At 56.8% G+C, this 19,096-nt stretch overlaps 2 protein-coding genes and 1 long non-coding RNA gene across 8 annotated transcripts; 2 read left to right on the top strand and 1 right to left on the bottom strand.

The window, feature by feature from the left end:
- Positions 1-429: 429 nt before the first annotated feature.
- LOC149750610 (uncharacterized) lies at positions 430-9,264 on the top strand. The gene is made up of 3 exons (XR_016393810.1): positions 430-1,858; positions 2,643-2,771; positions 2,903-9,264. It is a non-coding gene; the product is annotated as an uncharacterized LOC149750610 (long non-coding RNA).
- Positions 3,485-18,748, bottom strand: DENND4B (DENN domain containing 4B). 6 transcript variants are annotated; one of them, XM_022559707.3, is made up of 29 exons: positions 18,426-18,538; positions 17,278-17,426; positions 16,188-16,527; positions 15,330-15,582; positions 15,006-15,075; positions 14,637-14,806; positions 14,320-14,564; positions 13,820-13,886; positions 13,665-13,723; positions 13,353-13,497; positions 12,902-13,077; positions 12,646-12,746; positions 11,674-11,889; positions 10,987-11,132; positions 10,547-10,686; positions 10,328-10,454; positions 9,701-9,907; positions 9,239-9,367; positions 7,999-8,188; positions 7,595-7,762; positions 6,943-7,334; positions 6,660-6,782; positions 6,289-6,458; positions 6,066-6,207; positions 5,595-5,831; positions 4,938-5,055; positions 4,681-4,846; positions 4,528-4,592; positions 3,485-4,427 (listed from the first exon to the last, which is right to left on the bottom strand). In XM_022559707.3, exons 2-29 carry the CDS (start codon positions 17,285-17,287, stop codon positions 4,282-4,284), a joined length of 4,518 nt encoding a protein of 1,505 aa, XP_022415415.1. In that variant the 5' UTR covers positions 17,288-17,426; positions 18,426-18,538; the 3' UTR covers positions 3,485-4,281. The 6 variants fall into 6 exon arrangements, with proteins under 6 accessions (XP_022415415.1, XP_022415414.1, XP_030615413.1 ...); XM_022559706.3 differs by having other exon boundaries at positions 6,946-7,334; XM_030759553.2 differs by lacking the exon at positions 18,426-18,538 and adding an exon at positions 17,961-18,057.
- LOC149750609 (uncharacterized) lies at positions 17,818-18,837 on the top strand. Its single transcript, XM_089907646.1, is given in 4 exon segments — positions 17,818-18,084; positions 18,308-18,352; positions 18,354-18,776; positions 18,778-18,837. Coding segments are annotated over 4 exon segments (795 nt in total).
- The last annotated feature ends 259 nt before the right edge of the window (positions 18,838-19,096 follow it).

The raw sequence follows: 19,096 nt of genomic DNA, 5'->3' as shown, positions 1-19,096 counted from the left end.
CAGCCTTCCACTCCACCGACTCCACTTAACTCAAGGCCCAACTCCTGCTAGCCTCCCTACTTCCCCAAAGCAGTTAGGCCCACCTAAACTCTCAGCGTTTCTCGAGCACTTACCACAAGTATTGTTCTTGAGCATCTGAGGATAGGGACCAAGTATCAGAGTCAGTGTGTTGAAGGAATAATAATAGCTAACGTTTTGGGAAAAGAGACTGAGGCATTGTGCTATATATGCATCCTTATTTATTCTTTTAAGAGCTATGCGTGTGTTATTTTATTTATTCCTCATAACTCTGTGGGGTAGATGCTGTTATTCCCATTTTACAGATGAGGAAAATGAGGTACAGATCAAATGACTTGCCCAAAGTTACACATGGTAAGTGGCAGAGCTGAAATTTGAATCCAGGTAGATCAAGAAACAGGTTCAAAAAAAAAAAAAAAAAAAAAAAAAGAAACAGGTTCAGGGGCTTCCCTGGTGGCGCAGTGGTTGGGAGTCCACCTGCCGATGCAGGGGACACGGGTTCGTGCCCCGGTCCGGGAGGATCCCACATGCCGCGGAGCGGCTGGGCCCGTGGGCCATGGCCAATGAGCCTGCGCGTCCGGAGCCTGTGCTCCGCAACGGGAGAGGCCACGTTAGTGAGAGGCCCGCGTACCGCAAAAAAAAAAAAAGGTTCAGAGAGGCTAAGGAACTTGAAAAGGTCATACATCTAATTAGTGACTAAGCAGTGGTTTGAACCCAGAAATAACTGGCTCCAGAAGCACTAGAATGTGTTTTTTCGAATCATTTAGAAGTCATGCTGTGCAATAGAAATGAAACTAATGAAGGACATGTCCACAAAAATACAGGTGGGCCCCCGAACGCACACATATGCAGAGGCATGCCCCAATTATAAAGTGGATAAAACACCTTCTCTTTCCAAGAACATGGTCTCTGGAGTCCAACTGTCTGGGTTTGGATCTCTTACCAGTTGTGTGATTTGGGTGCAAGTTACTTAACCTCTAGCTCCTATGCCCTACTTTCCCTATCTTTAAAATGGGAATGCTTGATGAGTACCCAGTTCATAGGGTAATGGTGAGGATTATAAAATATACATTTTAGATGTTCAGAGGGGTACTTCCCTGGTGGCACAGGGTAAGACCTCATGCTCCTAATGCAGGGGGCCTGGGTTCGATCCCTGGTCAGGGAACTATATCCCACGTGCATGCTGCAACTAAGAGTTTGCATGCCACAACTAAGGAGCCCACGAGTCGCAACTAAGGAGCCCATGTGCTGCAACTAAGGAGCCCGCCTGCTACAACTAAGACCTGGTGCAAACAAATAAATATTTTTTTTAAAAAAAGCTCAGGATAGTGCTAAGCACATAGTAAGTACTCAGTAAACATAATATTAACTATTACGAGAATTTTCCTGACTTTTCCAACAATTTCACCCTCTTAGTTCAAAATTCAGCTTCGATTGGTATTCTACCTGTAGTACCTGTCTTTTACCACACTGAAAATTATGTCATTTTAATTCCTTCACTGGCTCGGTTATTTCACACACGATACAAGACCTATTATGTGACTAGATACTCTTCTATGTGCTGGGGATATACAGTAAATGGGACAAAGTCACTGCCCTCATGGAAGGTACAGCCCTCTTTCCCTAACCTGCTGCTTTGTCCATTATCAGTCCAGGGCACTCTCTGCTGTCTGAAGGGCCATTCTTCAAGGGCTGCAAGGATATGAGAAACACAGTGGTGGAAGATACTAGCCTGAGGAAGATACTAGTGAGGCCTGAGAAAATGCCTTTCAGCAAAATTAAGATCAGGCCGTGGAGGGGGAACTTTCAATCTGGAGCGATCAAGCTCCAAGACAGACAGGTAAGCAAGGCCACTGGTGTAGTGGACATGGCTTTGCCCTATGCAGGCTCTGCCTGTTCATTTTCTTTTCGTGGCTAACATTTATTGAGTGTGTCTGGCACTTTATGTAGATTATATAATTAATCTTTGAACAGCCTCACCAATTTGCAGATGAGGAAAAACTGAGGCACAGCAGTTAAGTAACTTGTCTGATGTAATAAAATTAGTAAGTGCCAGAGACAAGATTTAACTAAAATTTGTCATACTCGAACCTACACACTCTAAAGTCAGGGAAGAGAAATGGGGCCAGGTAATTTGGACTTATCCTGCCCCTCATACAGTTCCCTAAGCCACAGGACAGAGATGTCAGATGCTGTGGTGAGTACTTTGCTATTGGAATCCCCAGGTTCTCTCGCGATTAAAGAATTCTGTAGTTCCACCCATCTGACTACAGGCCTGTTGAAAAATGAGAAGCATAAGCTGGGAGGCAGAGTCATCATTGGGGCACTCTAGACCAGGAAGGCTGTATGCTCTATTGAGGTAGGGACTGAGCCCCAAAATTCGCTCTATAATTCCAGATGGTTCAGTGCACAGCTGGGCATGCTACACTCAACAGAAACTTATGTTTTCAGGAAGGAAGTCACTCAACTTTGCAGAAGGTTGTTGGGGATGATACAGGGAAAGTTTGACTCTAGGGAGTGAGGTCTGATCAGAACCTGGGGTGACATGAGGGTTCCCCTCTGAAGAAGGCATCTCCTAGTCCCTGGCAAAAACAGATGGCATTTCCTAAGCCCCTCCTTTTCAGCTCCTTTAGGACACTGCTCAAGTTAGGATGGGGACGCATCTTCTGGCTTGAAGGTCCCAGAATTCAGAAGTAGTATGGCTCTCTTCATCCACCGATATCCACCCCCAGGAATTTGCGCTAGAGGCTCATGTAAGTTATTTCCTCCATTGACACTCCTGCCCTCCTTCCCCAAGATATTTCTGTTTTGTTGGCTAATTCCCTTTGGTAATTGATCTTGCAGCTCTGTTAGGAGTGTTTCCTGTGTTTATTTCATTATATAGGAAAGAAAGGGAGAACTCCGAGTGGACCAAAAGGATTAGAAAAATGATGCCTGGATGCCTGGCGCCCACACGCAGTGAGCCCCTTAATCCTTGCCCCTGTCTTCCTGGTGCTGTCCCCAGGTTGAGTCCCTGGTTGGAAGAGTACTGCCTTCAACTAAAGCAACTAAGGAGGCCTAGAATGAGTTCCAGGGCTCCCAGGATGCGTGAGAGCTGCCCTGTGGAGGTACTGGAGAAGTTGGGAGGGGGAAGCTGTGGGGAGAGGAAAGAAGGCAGAGATGAGCTCAGGGCCCCCAGAGAATGGAGTCTTTGTGTGGGGTACAGATGAGGGACAAGGGGGTGATTGTGTGGGAGGGCCGGAAGTACCACACAGACTGGCACCACCATAGCCAGCACCGGATTCACCCCTCTCCTGCTCCAAGAACTCCCTGTGCCCCAAGGGACCAGAACCAGACCCGGTCAGGGAAAGCAGTGCGTGCCTGAAGGCAGCAAGGGATGCAAAGGTGGAAAGGAGGATGTGCAGCCAGGAGAAAAAGTGAGGTATCCCCCACCATTATCCCAGACTCAGAGAACAGGAGGCAGAAGGAAAAAGACAGAAGCAGCTTTTACTATATTACATCCAACAAAACTTCGCAAGGAACAATCCTTATTGCACAGTCAGGGCCCTGGGTGGGTGAAGCATTCCCCAAGGTGGAGTGGACAGAAAGGATCAGGACTAGAGGGGTACCAGTTTTTCCTAAGGGGAGCCTGGGACTCCTCTAGCTCCCACCTCCTAACTTTCAAGGAGCTACAAACCACTGGACCACGCAGGCCCATTTCCCTTCTCTTTCTCACTGTCCATAAGAACCTCATAAGCAAGGGGGCTGTGGCTCCAGAATAAATAACTTAAAATAAAATACAAACACTAAGGTAGAAAGGCATGGAGAGCCTTGGGCTCCTTCGGCAACTCTAGGGAAGCGGGACCATCATTGGTGGGGAATGACATCCCTCCCTCCCATTCAGGGCAAAGGCTCAGTAGCTGTGTATCTTTCTAGTTGTTTTTTAAAACAAAAACTTATAAAATGACCAGGGCAGTGCAGATCTGTGGGTACCCTGGAGAGGAGTTCCTGGTATAGGATGAGGCGGAACAGAGATGTGCCAGCTCCCCCCAGGCCTCCTCCAACATCAACATGAGCACAGAGGGCAGGTTGGAGATAGGGGAATTGTGACTTTTGGTAACAGTGGGCCCCTCTTCCTGCTGCCCCCATTCAGAGCCTACGGCTCGGCATGCTTCGCAGCCTATTCCCAACTCCTCTATGAAAGCAACAGGGAAGCAGGTTATCTCTAGAATCCATTCTCCCTCACCTCCTCAGCCCAGGCTGGAGAAGGAAGCTTAAGGGTCCCTAGCATTCCAGAGGTGCTCCAAAATATTTTCGGCAGTCAATGGCCTTTGGGGTGGGCATCTGTGCCCGCCGCTGCCTCAGTTCCTCCTTGCCCGTGCTGCTGGCCAGCTTGTTAAAGGCGGACTTGTACTTCTTGTCGAAGGCCACTAGGAAAGAGGGTGGAGGTAGGTCAGTATATTAGGATTCCAAGCTTCCACACCTGGCCCCAGATCCCTAAACTCCTCAGCCCCCTGCCTGCTCCCTCACCTATGTCCACGTGGTCCTTGCCCAGAGCAGCCAATGTCAGGAATAAGATCTCACGGTAGATGCCCCTGGAGTGGAGGCAAAAGGGTATAAGTGAGATAAAGGGGGTATGGAGCCCGGGACAGACCAGGGACCTCTCAGATAGGAACACGATACCTCTGTAGGTGCAGGCCAGTGGGAGGGGGCCCTAGAGTTTCCAGCAGGAGCCCTATAGCCTTGTGCACCTCATTGAGACCGACATGGCGCAGCACGGACTCCAGCAATGCTAGACTAAGGGATGCAGGTACTGGGCCTGGCCATACCACCCGCTGGGGGATCTGGCCTGGGTGAAAAAAAAGAAGGTAGCCAGGATTATTGAGCCCTCTAAGTCTGGGACCTTCCCCTTCCCATCCTAGGCCAAATACCAGACTTACTGTGGACCCTCCAGAGCACATAGAGAGGTGGGCAGCTGTTGGGGTCAGGGGTCAGGACATCCCACAGCAGCCGCACCTGCACAGATGCTGGATCAGGCATTATCCAAGGAGATGGGGCCTGCGGGGAGCCAAGATAAAGGAGAGAGGCTCATGGGGTGGGAGGCAGGGGACAGGAAATGGACAGGCGTTATTCCAAGAGACAGGAACATTACAGGACATAGCCAAAGAGAAGAGAGAAAGAAACTCTTGTTCCCCGTGGGAATGCAAGCTCTGTTGAGAGCAAGGACTCTGTTTTGTAATCTGCTACATCCCTACTGCCTAAAACTCTGCCTGGAACCTAAAAGGTGCTCAATAAATATTGGTGCAGTGAATAGAGCAATAAATAGATGAACATTAACAAATTATTCTCTGGGTACCAGGCACTACACTAGGTGCCTTAACAACAGCCCTGTCTTTGTGGGGGGGGGGGGGGGCGTGGCGCTTATGCCATTTTACAGATGAGAAATTGTAGCTCAGAGTAGTGAAGTGAAAGGTCCGGGAGTCAAACCAGGTACAACCAACTCCAAAGCCTGTGCTCTTTCTATAGCACTGAAGACACAGAGGACTGAGAAACAGAGCTGGGAGATGAGGAAGCAGGGACCATATCAGGGAACTGACCTGGGGAGGTGGGGGGCCATCACAGGAGGCCAGCACCAGGCATGGCAGAATACTGGGCAGGCGTAGCCGCTGGAAATACCACAGAAGGTTCCAGAAGATGATGGGGTGAGCAGCAGGCAGCTCAGGCAACGCCAGCACCTCACTGCCCTCGTTCTCTACCAGCGACTCCAGTTCCTTACGCAGCACCAAGGGGCTCAGATACGCCCATGCCCCACTCTCGACACGCCGGGAGGTACCCTGTCAGGCACAAAGTGGGAGGGCAATGGAGGGCATGTACCACGGCCCCATCCTCAGAGCCACAATTCTCACTGGGCCACCATGTCCAACAGCTTCTGGGACGTCCCTTGCCCTCAATGCCTACTTCTCCCCAGCACCACTGGGGCCACCCACAGGGCAACACACACACACACACACACACACACACACACACACACACACACACTGCTTGTGCCCCTTTGGCCCAGCCCTTACCCCCACGTGTCCGTTGCAGAGCTGGGGCTCATCCAGGGCAAGGCAGAGCCTGCGGTCACTGAGCACAGGGCCTGGGCCCCCAGGGACAGGAGCATCTTTGCTGCCACTGGCACCAGCAGAGGCAGGCTTGGGGCTGGGGGCACTGCAGCGAGATAGCAGGAGGGTCAGCCCTCGGACCTCCACCTCCCTGCCCCACCCACAGCACTCGCCCTGCTTTGGGCACCTTGGTCGGGAATCAAAGGTCTGGACACTGAGTAGGGGCACAAAGGGGCAGGTGCAGAAGGGACAGGTTGTGTTGAGGTTGGAGTCATCAGGTGCCCAGCCAGCCATGATCTCCTCATCATACACCAGGGAATCACAGGCGCGGCACAAGGAGCAGCTAGACAGCAGGATCTGCAGGCAAGGAGACCCCAGGAAGCAGGCCCCTTTCGGCCTCTAGGCTCAGGAGCCCGTGCTCCTTCCCCAGCCCCTCTCATCTTCACATCCCAGCCCAGGCTCCTCCCACCTCCTCCCCAACCCCTGCCTTTGACAGAGTGAATGGGTGTGGTGTATGTGTGTGTTCAAGCACATCTGCGTGGGAGGGGTTATCCTCACTTCCAGGGAAGGTGGCTGCAAGGATCCAGGGGTGTCACTGAGGCGCTCTGAGGAATGGCGAAGGCTCACGCTGCTGAGAGAAGATTCTGAGAGGTCCCACTCACTGCCCAGAGAGGCTGAGCTCTGCCATTACATGAGAAAGCACAGTTAGCCACACCCATGCTCCTCTTCACCCAGGATGCTGGCTTCAGCCACCCCTCAAGGCCCTCTCTGGGCACTCCTGGTTAGCAGCTCCTCCCCAGGCCTCCCGGTGCTAAAGTGTCTGGACCCTCCCCTCACTGGCTACCTCGGATGCAGTGGATCCAGGGCGCTCCCGTGGGCGCAGAAGGCTGTCCATGGGGCTGCGGCGGGCTGGGGGAGGCAGGTCAGGGGGCAGCTCAGGCGGAGGAACACGAGAGGCAGGGGAGCGGCGGGAAGGAGTGAGCAGCTGTTGGAGGCGGGCACCCAGCCCTCTTCGGGGGGTGCTGGCCTCATCCTGATGCCAGCCAGCCTTGGGCACCCGCCCACTTGGCCCTTGCAGGGTTTCAGTGGACTGGGTATTCAGGGCTGAGCCTGCGTCCCCTGGGCTGCCTCCAGGTGCCAGCTCCTCCCCGGTCAGGCTCAGGTCTGAGAGGCTTCCATCGTGCCAGGGCACAGGTGATCCCCGGGGTTCCAGTACCCCCAAGGCCTCTATCACTACAGGGCAGAAAAGAATCAGGGAAGATGGAGGCCAGCCCCTCCTCCAGGAACTGAGTAAACACAATTCCTGACTGTACAGACTCTGGCACCACAGCCCCCACCATGGTGACAGTCCAGGCAAGATTCCCTGAGCGCCTACAGTGCCCACCACAAAGCACCACCCGTCCATCCTGGCTCTGGCCTTCCCCTCTTTCACTGGCAAGTGGTCAGGGAAGCTGACGGGGCTGAGGGTTGGAGTGTGGGACAAGGGCACTCACTGTGGGCCACGGCAGCCTCCACAGTGGGCTGTGCCCCTCGGGCACTACCCAGGCTGCCACTCTTCACCAGGCGCCCCGTAGGCGAGGCAGGGTCCCTCAGGCTTCGCCCAGCCCAGGTAGTCTGGCGCTGAAGGGGGCGGGTAGGGGAGGGGCGCTCCAGATAGGGCTCTGTAAAAGATAGAGAGGGGATTGAAAGGCAGCCAGCTAGAAACCCAGCCCCCAGTTCCAAAACAGAGCTCCTTAAGTGGACCTGGATTTATAGGGCTCCTCCCAGGCAGAACTTCATCTCTTTTGTTACCAGCCAAGTATAGTTTATCCACTCTGAGAACACCCAGTGCCAGCCACTAGGCCAGCCCCAGCTCTCCATGCCTATCCCCCTGCCCGTGTCACCAGCCCCTACCCACCTGTCTGGGAGCCGCCTGCCTCTTGTGCTGCTGTCTCTGCCTCCTCCTCCTGCTTCTGACGCTGCCACCGCTGCCGCCGTTCTCTCAAGGGCTGGCGGAACTGAGCAGCCCCCAGGACCACGTTCCGGAGCTTGGCCCAGCGCAGGCGCCCACCCCGTGTGCCAGACGGCCACCTGCCTTCCAGCACAGCCTGCCAAGCACAGTGCCCGTGAAGATGGCCTACTTCCATACCCTGGCCTCAGCCTGACGCCAACTGCCTGACCTGGAGCCCCAGGGACCACCTTCTCCTCCAGACATCCTGCCTAGGACTGTCCTGCCAATGGCTCAGCCGGGAACAAGAGCCCAGAAGAGACAGTTGGCCGCTGCCACCCTGAGGGGTTCTAGAGGAAGCCAGAAGCAGTGGAGACAACCTGGATCCAGACTCTGCTGTTTATAAACTATGGGCTTTGAAGAAATCGGTTCATTTTTTGGGTCATTAGTTTCCTCATCTAAAAAACAGGAAATATAGGTTAGTATCATGGTTAAGGGCCTGAATTCAGGAAACATCGGCGTGCCTGTGTGCATCTCCTAACTCCCTAACTTACTCACTGTGGTACCTCGGACAAGTTACTAAGCCCCTGCAACCTCATGGCCTCATCTGTAAGATGGGGACAATAATCATTCCACTTCATGGGGCTGTGGTAAAGATAAAATGATTTGATGTGGGCTTCCCTGGTGGCGCAGTGGCTGAGAGTCCGCCTGCCGATGCAGGGGACACGGGTTCGTGCCCCGGTCTGGGAAGATCCCACATGCCGCGGAGCGGCTGGGCCCGTGAGCCATGGCCACTGAGCCTGCGCGTCTGGGGCTGTGCTCCGCAACGGGAGAGGCCACAGCAGTGAGAGGCCCGTGTACCACAAAAAGAAAAAAAAAAAAAATGATTTGATGTGGAAAATGTATTTGGAACAGGGCCTGGCATATTGGCTCCCACTATTAGCTATCATCGGGAGGTAGCAGTACTCGCCCAACCTCCTTGTCAGGGGTATTGTGGGTGAAGATCAAAGCGGCCAAGTATGAGAAAACCGTCTGTAGGTGCTAAGGCACTAGAGGAGCACAATGGGTGACAATGGTGACAGGACCTTGTTGGATTGTATGGGCCCAATCTCCAAGGAGAGGGGAGAGCGGCAGGTGTCAGGGAGCAGCATCCTTCCCACACACCTACCCGGCACAGGCTGCCATCCCCCCTTCACCCCAAATTAGGTACCTTGTTATAGTAGCCGTAGGTGATGGTGTTGGGCACGATGCCTGCCCGCCGCATGTCCAGCATGACCCGCACGGACAGCACGGGCTGCCCATAGTGTGAGCACAGCTGCATCAACACCCGGTAACACACCTGGGCCAGGAGATGCGCAGCGTGAGAGCGGACTCACTCCCAGCCCAAATCCTCAAGTCTGAGCAAGCGCCCTTCTCCAGCCTCCCCAGTTCTCACAGACTTCACTGGCCCCTGGCAGCTCCTGGGCTCGCCTCAGAGCCACCCACCCTTCCTGCTGACCCTGCCACCCTGCAGTCTCTACTGCTACACCCTGAACACGCTCATTAATTCAGTGAATGTGATGGAGCTCTCAACTTGTGCCCGTGCTCCCCATCTGCTTTCCATAGTCACCAAGTTTCCCTCTCACAGCTCCCATGCCTGCACAAGCCCCTGGGACTGGGCGCAGGTGCCCACCTCGTCGGGCAGCACCACCTTGCGGCTCTCCATCTGGCGCAGCACCTGGTAAGCTGTTTGCAGTGCCCGCACCCTGGAGGGCGCCGACCGCACGTAGGCAGGCAGACACAGGAACCACAGCCCATAGCAGTGGCCGAGCAGGCACCGGGCCCAGAGCTCAGGCACAGCTGCTGACTTCTGCGCCATCCGCTGTGCGATCTTCATCTCCTAGGTAGGGCAGGGGACACACCTGGGTGAGTACAATGCCAAGGCAGGGCAGGTCTTAAAATAGTGTGGGAGAAGCAGCACCCTCCCTGAGGAAGGGTCTGTGCGCTGACAAGGCGGGAGAGATGCTGCACACACAGCCCAGGACCCCCAAGCAGAGATGCCTAGCTTGAGCTTGGGCAGGTGCCCTGGAGGAGGCAGCAAGCCCCTGGTCTCCCAGAGTGCTCAGAGAATCAAGATGAGGATGATGACAGTGGTAACAAGAGCTAATATTTCATGTGCCTTTTATGTGCCAGACATAACTGAAACCTTCCAACAACCTTACGGGGTAAATACTATTATACCCATTTTACAGATGAAGAAACTGAAGCAGCAGCCCTTGGCCTGAGCCAGATGCCTCTGGGGGGCCCACCTGCGGGTTACCTGTTTGGTACGGCGAGGGGCAGGACTGCTGGGGGCACTACGGGATGGACCTGGCACAGGCAGAGCCCCGGGTTGCTCTTGAGGAGACTCAAACAGCTCAGCCTGTAGTTCGGGGAACCCATCGTAGCTGGAGGGGCAGAGAGAGGCAACATCAGGAGCAGTCGGCACTAAGTCAGCCCATGGGGCCTCACAACAAGTGAGGGGACAAGAGCCTCTCACCAGTACTGGGGGGTAGATTCACTGCCCTCTGGCGCCGGCGGCTCCTCGGGAGGTGTGATAAAGACAGTGAGCTCACTTCCTGACAGCTCCTCCAGCTCCACCAAGGGTGTTGGCTCTGGCTTCTCCTGCTCTGGGTGGACCTGGAGCAGGATGGTAAGAGAATGAGCATCTCGCAGGAAAGCATAGCCACAGGGAAGCAGGTAGTGGGTCCAGATTCCACCAAGGCCCTGGAGACAGAGCTGGGGGATGGAGTGAGGAATGGGAAGACAGTACGTCTATGAGGCCGGTCACGTATGCTGCATAGGCTGTGCCCTGTGTAACTCCAGGGGCACCATCCCTGCCACAGATGAGATGGAGAGTGTTGATACCTGGGATAACAGAGACTGCCAAGAGGAGAGCAGAGGGCAAAGGGCATGAAGAGAAGGGATAATGCCCAATACCTTGTCAACACAAGAGTCAAAGAATTCCAGGGCAGCATGCCGAGCAGAGCCAAAAGAACATTCCTCGATGAACTGCGAGAACATCTGTGTGTGCAGCAGCTGGGAGTACAGCTTGTGGCTGGAGCGCTCCCGGGATTTGAGGAAGCCTGACAGATGAGAATGGGGCAGAGAGGAAGGTTACCCGGGGTCCCTACCGCAGGCACCCCCTTCCGAACCCTTTTCTCAGCTCCCTGCCAACTTGGCGTCCAAGGCCATCAAAGTCATCCCCTCTTTGGCTCCTCTGGCACCACTACACCACACGCCAAGCCGAGCAGCTCAGCTACCCCAGCACCACAGTCCCATGGAATCCCTCCCTTTTATCTGTTGGCACCTAGGACCTCAGACTGGGGAGTCTCCAAGGGAAGAGAGTTTCGCCCATGGGGGTGGCTCACCACAGGCGTCACTGTGTCCCCACCAAGCCCAAGGCTTCCCAGAGGGCAGGGCCACAGCTGGTTCATCTTTGTACCCTTATCCCCTCTCCAAGCCCAGAAGAGCATACAGCTCAAAGCTGGTGCCCACAAAAACGTGTGCTCAGTGAAGGAACAAGAAACTGTGTGATTCCTCGTCCCCCTGGGCTTCCCCATGGAGCCCAGCCCCTGGCCACCCCTCCCGTGACCCCCGCCCCAAGCAGAGACAGGCCCCCTTTACCCTGCAGGAAGAAGAGGTTGTCGACATCACGAGACCCCTCAGAGGGGGCCTGGGTGAGCGGGCGTAGGAAGTCCCGGTAGCCCTTGAGCAGGCAGGCCATGAAGCGGAGGAAGGCTCCCTGGACCTCGCGCTCCAGCCGGGCCCGGCGGCCGCACACTGCCTCATAGTCTGTCAGCAGGAATTCCAGGGAGGCCTCCTCCTCGGGTCCAGTATATGCTGGGGACCAGGGCAGCCTGAGAATCAGGGCCAGCACCCGTAGGGCTTGCCTCAACCCTGCCCTTCACACAGAAGTCACTGTTGCTACCCCACCACCGGCAGGTCCTAACAGACCTGGTACCAATAGTAACTAAAAAGTTACCTTCAGGGACTTCCCTGGTGGCGCAGTGGTTAAGAATCCACCTGCCAATGCAGGGGACACGGGTTCGAGCCCTAGTCCGGGAAGATCCCACATGCCACAGAGCAACTAAGCCTGTGCGCCACAGCTACTGAGCCTGCGCTCTAGAGCCCGCGAGCCACAACTACTGAAGCCCACGTGCCTAGAGCCCGTGCTCCACAACAAGAGAAGCCACCGCAATGAGAAGCCCACGCACCGCAACAAAGAGTAGCCCCCACTCGCCACAACTAGAAAAAAGCCCGCATGCAGCAATGAAGACCCGATGCAGCCAAAAATAAATAAGTTAATTAATTAATTTAAAAAAAAAAAGAATTTACAAAAAAAAAAGTTACCTTCAGGTAACAGTTTCAAGCCTCCCCAATGACAAGCTCAACCTCCCTGACATATTCAGGAATATTAATGTGACATTCACTTCCCTCTTGCTTAAACTGGAATTTGAATTCCTCTCACTTCCACCAAATGAAAGCCTAACTCCTCTAACCTCCTCAAGTAAGGTCAGCTCCCCACAGGTCTCCCCAAACTGGAGGTTCAAGGTCAATGACAGTTTCCAGCCTCCCACCCCCACCCACGCTCCTCACTCTGATCCAGCTGCTGGTATAGGTTTGTCAGTGTAGTCAGCAGAACCTTGTAGGGTCTGCGGGGCAGGATCCGAGGGGAGAGGGGCTTCTTTTCCTCATTCCTGGGAGATAAACAGAAGGAAGAAAGGGTGATGGGGCTCCTCGCCAGCCTCCTCCACGTTTTGCCTGAGGCTCCTTTTGAGCAGGTACGCTGCATACACCAGCCCTCTCCTGCCCCCCACCTCGAAACCCCCTGGACAAGACCCAACCCTCTTACTGGAAGAGTGTGTTGGTATCAAGATCAACACAGATGACATCCACAGGCGGGTCATGCAGATCGAAGTAACTGGAGTGGATACCCACGATGAAGGGCACGGGGGCGCTCAGCACGTCTGCCAGCACTAGCGGGCACAGCGGAATGTAGGGGCACTGCCAGTGCAGCGGGAAGATCATCTAAAGCATCAGGGAGTGAGGACCAGTGAGCAGGGCGTAGGGGCAACAGGAGAGGGGGCCTTGGCCCTGGGGGGTGGTGCCTCTTGAGAGAAGCTGTGGGAGTTGGGCTCCAAAGAAGAGCTCCTGACGGAAGCTGTATGTCCTGTAGGTCGTGCCCAAGGGTAAAAGGCTGAGGAACCCTCCCCAAGAAAAGAAAAGTAAGGAGAATCTAGGTAGGGACCAGGGCACCAGAAGGAACACTCTAGGCAAGGCAGTCTGGGCAGGGTAGCACTCACAGAGACGAGGGCCTCGCAGACGCTGGTGAGCAGGTCCGGCCGCAGTGAGTGGACTAGCAGTTTGTGCTCCGTGAGCACAGCCAGCAGCAGCGTGACAGCCAGCTCAGGGCCCAGGCTCTGCAGCAGCTGCAGGAAGCTGGCACCACTGCGGGCAATGCCAAGGTGGGGGAAGAGTCAGCAGGAGGCCTTTCCCTAGTCACTGGGCACAGACACCACCTGGGCCCAGCCTGCACAGACCTCGACACCTGTGCCCATCTGCCTGGCACCTACCATGTCCTTGGTCATCAAAGCCCCCCCAGCCTGGGCACATACCTGAGGGGCAGGGGTGAGGATACAGGCTGGCAGAGGAGCAGGTTGTCATAGGGAGACATCTGGGAGACAGAAGAGCCACAGGTCAGGATGGTGAAGACTAGCCCTTGGCAGTTCTCCTCCTCCCATCCAGCCCCAGCCTCAGCCTCAGCTCTCACCTGCACCAGGATGCGGGGTCTCTGTGGGGAAGGGAAGGGGACATTGTGAATGAAGTGGGAGATGTGCCTGGGGGAGAGAGGGGTCCAGTCAGAGGCAGACTCCCAGTCTACTTCATTCAGCCACATTTGCTCTTCTCCTTCACCTGTCCACAAGAACCTTACTCCTCCCTGAGATCCACCTCGAGACTGGTGTCAGCCATCAGAGCCTCCATTATGTACAGCATTTATGCAAATCAAAAGAGATTCCCTCTGGGCCTGCACAGCCCCTGGCCAGGACTTAGCTAGCAAGTGTAGCCTGGATTTCAGGCCCCACTCAGCCTCTCAGCCAGGGGCACTTTTGCAGTGGACCAACTCTCCAGCCACACACTACAGCCCCATCCCCACTCCTCTGCCCACCCAGGTCCCCCCACCCCCAGCTCCAGCCTAATCTCGTCCATCTCTCCTGGCCTCCCGAGATCCCCTCATAACCCTTCCCAGTGCCGGGGAAGTCTCGTGCTCACGCTTCCAGGGGCAGGCGGTGGGGGCCTGAGACGGAGTAGCGGTAGAGGAAGGTGAGGAAGGCGCGGAAGGCAGGGAAGGCAGGCCAGCGGGACAGCACAGCGATGGCACGGCGGCTGCGCACAGCTCGGCCCCCCAGTGCCCGGCCCCGCTCCACGGCGCTCAGCAGGCCCAGGGCCCGCGCTTGCCGCTCCGAGAGCCTGGTCCTCGGGAATGCCTCGTAGAACTGCAAGGCAGCACCGTACACCTGGCAGGGGCAGAGGGGCAGTCAGGCGGGCCCTGTGGAGCCCGGACCCCTGACCACACTCTGCACACCCACCTTATCACCAGCTGCACCCGTGAGCACAAAGGTGGAGAAGACGGGCACGGGGTACTTGGTCTGGGCAGGCCAGCACTCGATAGTGGCCCCCATGGGCAGGCAGAAGACGGGCACTGACTCGGGCAGCGGGAACGCCTCATTGTCCTCCTCTGGGTAGCGGCCCAGCAGCTCTGCACCCCCGGCAGAGTGGGGGTACCCAAAAGGAGTAGGGTCAATCAGACTCCAGGGGAAGGAAGCAGGGGATCCCAGAGACGGGCCAAGCGGCAAAGGGGAAGTGAGTTCTGTGGACACTGAAGGTACCAGCCAAGAGGCACCAGGGCAGAGGGACACAGAGGGTCAAGGGGTTGGAGAGACAGAGGGGCTACTCACCTGCCTCATACACCAGCGTGTTGGCCTTGGCCAGGCCCACCTTGTAGCACAGGTACACTGCTGGGCCCCACTGCCCCAGAAATGGCAAGAGACAAGCAGACACACAGCTAACAAAGGTTTCTGGGGTTCATTTTCTCCACCACCCCCACGTGGTCTTTGTCTTTATAACTCCCACTAATCCCAGTCCCCCAAGACCAGAGTCACGCCTCTGGGCCCCGCCCCGCCGTTAGACGCCTCGGTCCTAGGATACCCTTTCTGCCCAGGGTCCACACCGTCACACAGAGATGGGGCAGGTCTCAGCTTCTGGCTCAGGGCCCCACTCACCATGCCAGGGTTGAGGTTGCGGGGCAATCGGCAGTAAGTATGAGGCGTGCCCTCGCCCTTGCTGGGCAGCACCAGGCAGAGGTCAGTGATGCCCAGGGCATGCAACCCTGCCCCCTCTGCTGCCCGCCGGTAAGTGAGGTAGGTGCGGGGGTGCCCAGGGCCTGGAGGGGCCAGGTTGGCTGAGTGGCTGTAGGGTGTCGTAGCTAGCACTTGGAAGCCAGGCTTGGGACGTTCCTTCCCCTCATACAACACCCTTGGCACAGAGAACAGAAAGAGATGTCAAAAGTCCAATACAGAGGAGCAAGACCCCAGTCCTGCTAGATCTGCCTACCTAGTCCTACCTACTCAGCCTAGTCAAACCCCAACACCAGGGCCCACTTCTTGCTGAACTCTGCCCTCCAAAATCCTGTGCCCCTCTTCTGCCCTTGGCTCTACTTCTTGATCAGTAACAACTCCTCAAACCTTCCATGGTTCTCAAGCTCATTAATAAATACTAAGAATAAAAGCTACCATTTATTGACTCTGTGCTAAGTCCCTTATATGGATTATCTCACTTAATCTTCTCAACCACGCTATGAGGAGGTATTATTTTCCCCAATTTACAGATGAGGGAAAAGGCCCAGAGGGGCTCAATAACCTGCCTAAGGTCACATAGCTAGCAAGTAGCAGCACTAGTATATGCACCCAAATCTGTGTGAGAACTAAGTACGCACAACTTCAGGCCCTTCTCCCTGGCCTCTAGCCCACTCCCTTCCCATTCCCATTGCACATCCCTCATCCCATACCCCTACCTCTCCCTGCCTCACCCCAGTTCTCCTCCCAGCCTCCCTTGGTGCCAGCATGGGTAGGTGCACACACCCCAGCTCAACGAGGGGGGGCCTGTCACGCCCCCTCCGGTAGCAGATGACTGGTTGAGTTCCACCCAGGAGCCCAGCACTGAGTTCCAAGGGGTGGCCCCCGGCAGAAGCCTGGATGCATGTGTAGCCCTGGGGCACCTCCTCGCCCAGGGCCCTAGCGATGACTGCCACATCTGTGATGGGCTCAGCTGGCCGGGGAGGGCGAAGGGGCCCACTGGGTTCAGGAACCCACGTTTCCTCAGGGATGGGTGCTCCGTTCCCTGCAAGCCCAGCTATCACGAAGTAATCCACCAGCCGGGGGGGCCGCTCCTCCGCCATGGCCCCCCCCTCACTCACTGCATCTGGAATGGTCAAGTGGGGGAGAGATGAAGCAAGGAAGGCTGGTGTTGCCATGGCAACCAGGGAGTTCCCCCCTCTTGCTTCCCTCCTCTTCCTAGTCCTTTCAAGGAAAAGCAGGATCAGTGGTCAGCCAATCCTAAACTCTCCCGCCTGTGACATCACCAGGCCCTCACAGCCCACCAGAGCTCCTTAAAGAGACCAGGACCCTCCCTCTTGGTGGTACCAGCCCTCTTCCCAAAGAACCCAAACTCCACTCCACCGCACACAGCTAACCTGGGCTCTGACATCATAGTTTCTGTGTCCTTTTTAAAGACCCCACCCCACTTCACTCCCTAACATAACAGAGATCACAGTCTTTTCTGTCATGGCCTGCAATGACATCATTCCTTCTGGCCATGACATCATGCCAACTACAGTCTTTTTATGGGTTTCTGGCCTTCCTATTCTAGTTGACATTCTAAGGACCTCATGAGCCAGCTAATGTTCTTAAAGAGCCCACTTCTAGGTTTTTGTGAGGACTCCACAAAACCCAAACTTTAAGCGTCTTTTTGCCAGACTCAAGGGTCCTTTTTTCCTAACTTAGCTCCACTATCTGACAAAAAAAACACTGCCCTCCAACCTCCAGGATCCTTAGGTATCCCCAGTTAAGTCCAAAGCAGAGTGGGAGACAGTCCCAGAAATCCCCAAGCCCTCCTCCATGGAGCCCAGAGACAGAAACAGGCCCACAACGGGTCTTCAGTAACTCTTCTCACCTGCCTTCATGGCCCAACCCCAGGGAGTAGGAGCCCCAAGGGTCCCGGGGTGCCCCAGGGTGCAGAAGCTGGGAAAGAGCTTGGTGGGTGGCTTGCAGCTGAGGACCGAAGGCGTGGGGGCCGCTTCAGAGGGGAAGGGAGGTGACTTCCTGAAACAGTGGAGGGGAAGCTGCAGCTCAGCGGAAGCCAGCCTATGGGTGTGTGAGTGTGTGTGTGCGCGCGCGCGCGTGTGCTGGGGGGGGGTACCGTTGAAGGTGCCAACACAGCATCATTCCAAGTTGGAACCTTAGACTAAAGGACCCGGAGCAAGGCAGAGGAGGCTCAGCCTGGATCCAGGATGTACAATCCTACCTAACCTCCCACCCTTGCCAAGAGAAGAGGGGGCAAAGGAATCTCAGTAGCCAAGCTGGCTCTCCTTAACCTGGCCTCTGGCCACACACACATACACACACCAACTCCAGCTTAATTTAGTCTCCACATCTGCGAGGTGAGGCCAGGAGTTAGCGTCAGCCTCCTGATTTAGCTCTGGGACACAGCCCCATGCCTCGTCCCGTGCTGGCGAATGGGAGCTCTATGCCCTATGCCCTATGCCCAAGGCAGCAGGCGGGAGCCATGAGGTTGAGACCAGCAGAAGAGCGAGTGGCCCTCATCGGCAGGACCTCCGCACCCGGGCCTCTCCTCACCGAGCCAGGGAAGAGTCCTGCAGAAGGCAGCCCTTTCTCCCTGGGGAACGCAAGGGGCAGGGGCGCCACTCCGGGTCGCAACGCCCACAAGCCGGGCGGCGGGAAGTTCGCGTTGGGGCAGAGGGCGCGCCGAGCGGGAGGAGGCTGAGGAAGGGGCAGGAGGGCAGAGAGGAGCGGGCGCGCAGGCGGCCGGAGACGTGACGGCAGCAGCGCCGGCCGCCGCGTGACCCGAGCGAAGGGAGGGGTGCTCGAGCTCTAGGACCCGCGGGCGCAGGAGGGGTGCAGGGCGCCGGGGCGCTGCTAGCTAACTCCGGGCTGCGCCCTCCCCTCCACTTTCACTTCCCCAGGAGAGAGGAACCGGAACCAGATGTGCAGCGCCGGAGAACAGCTGGGGGAGAGCCCCCGCCCCGCCAGCGCTCCCTCCCTTCCTTCCCCGCCCGCCGCCCCGCCCGGTCCAGCCCCTACCTGCCTGCCCCGCGACTCCCCCGCCGGCCGGCCCGCGGGCGGGTGGCTCGGAAGGCGGGTTGGCTGGCCGGCGGGCGGCGCGGCTACCCGGCCCCGGACATGTCGCACCCGACTCGGGCGCCGCTCCCGCCGGGGCGACGAGTGAAGGAAGAAGAAGCGGCCGAGGGCGCCGGGGCGCGGGGCGCCGTGGAGGGAGATCCGGGCGATCCCAGCGTCCCCGCTGCGCTGCGCCACGCGGGGACTGTGCTGCCGCGCCGCTCGCTCGCGCCGCACGGCCCTTCCGGCTCCCGCTGCGCTGGGGGCCGGGTGCTCCTCCGCGCGCCCCGCTTTCTCTGCTCCCCCCACCCCCCCTCCCCCCTCCCGGACCGCGGGCGCCGCGGCTCCCCCCAACCTCCCGGGCCGGCGGCCGTGACCCTGGCAGCGCCTGCCCAGCGCCCGACCGCCTGTAGCGCGACCCCTGGCGGCTGGGAGGGCCCCTTGCACCCAGGCGGCTTCTCACCAACCAACCATTGCCGCAGGACACTGACCCCTGAAGTCTGGGGCGCGCTCCCGTCCCACCCTCGGTCCTACTCAGATGTGGCTTTCCTGCCTGGGTGAAGGCCCTGAAAGCCTAGTTTGCGGAGACCCAGGTGGCTGCCCCTACTTCCAGGTTTAGGGCACACCGCATTCCC

The sequence above is a fragment of the Delphinapterus leucas genome, chromosome 1 (assembly GCF_059928025.1).
Source record: "Delphinapterus leucas isolate spDelLeu-1000000601 "Yukka" chromosome 1, BTC_Dleu_Yukka2, whole genome shotgun sequence".
Lineage (NCBI taxonomy): Eukaryota > Metazoa > Chordata > Mammalia > Artiodactyla > Monodontidae > Delphinapterus > Delphinapterus leucas.
This window is presented reverse-complemented; position numbering and strand designations above follow the sequence as displayed.

What these genes read in the sequence shown, in the direction of transcription:
- DENND4B (XM_022559707.3), bottom strand. An exon ending in CGGGTGCAGCTGGTGATAAG is followed by an intron (nt 14,565 to 14,636) that starts GTGGGTGTGCAG and finishes TGCCCCTGCCAG; the next exon opens with GTGTACGGTGCTGCCTTGCA. An exon ending in CCTACGGCTACTATAACAAG is followed by an intron (nt 8,189 to 9,238) that starts GTACCTAATTTG and finishes TGTGCTTGGCAG; the next exon opens with GCTGTGCTGGAAGGCAGGTG.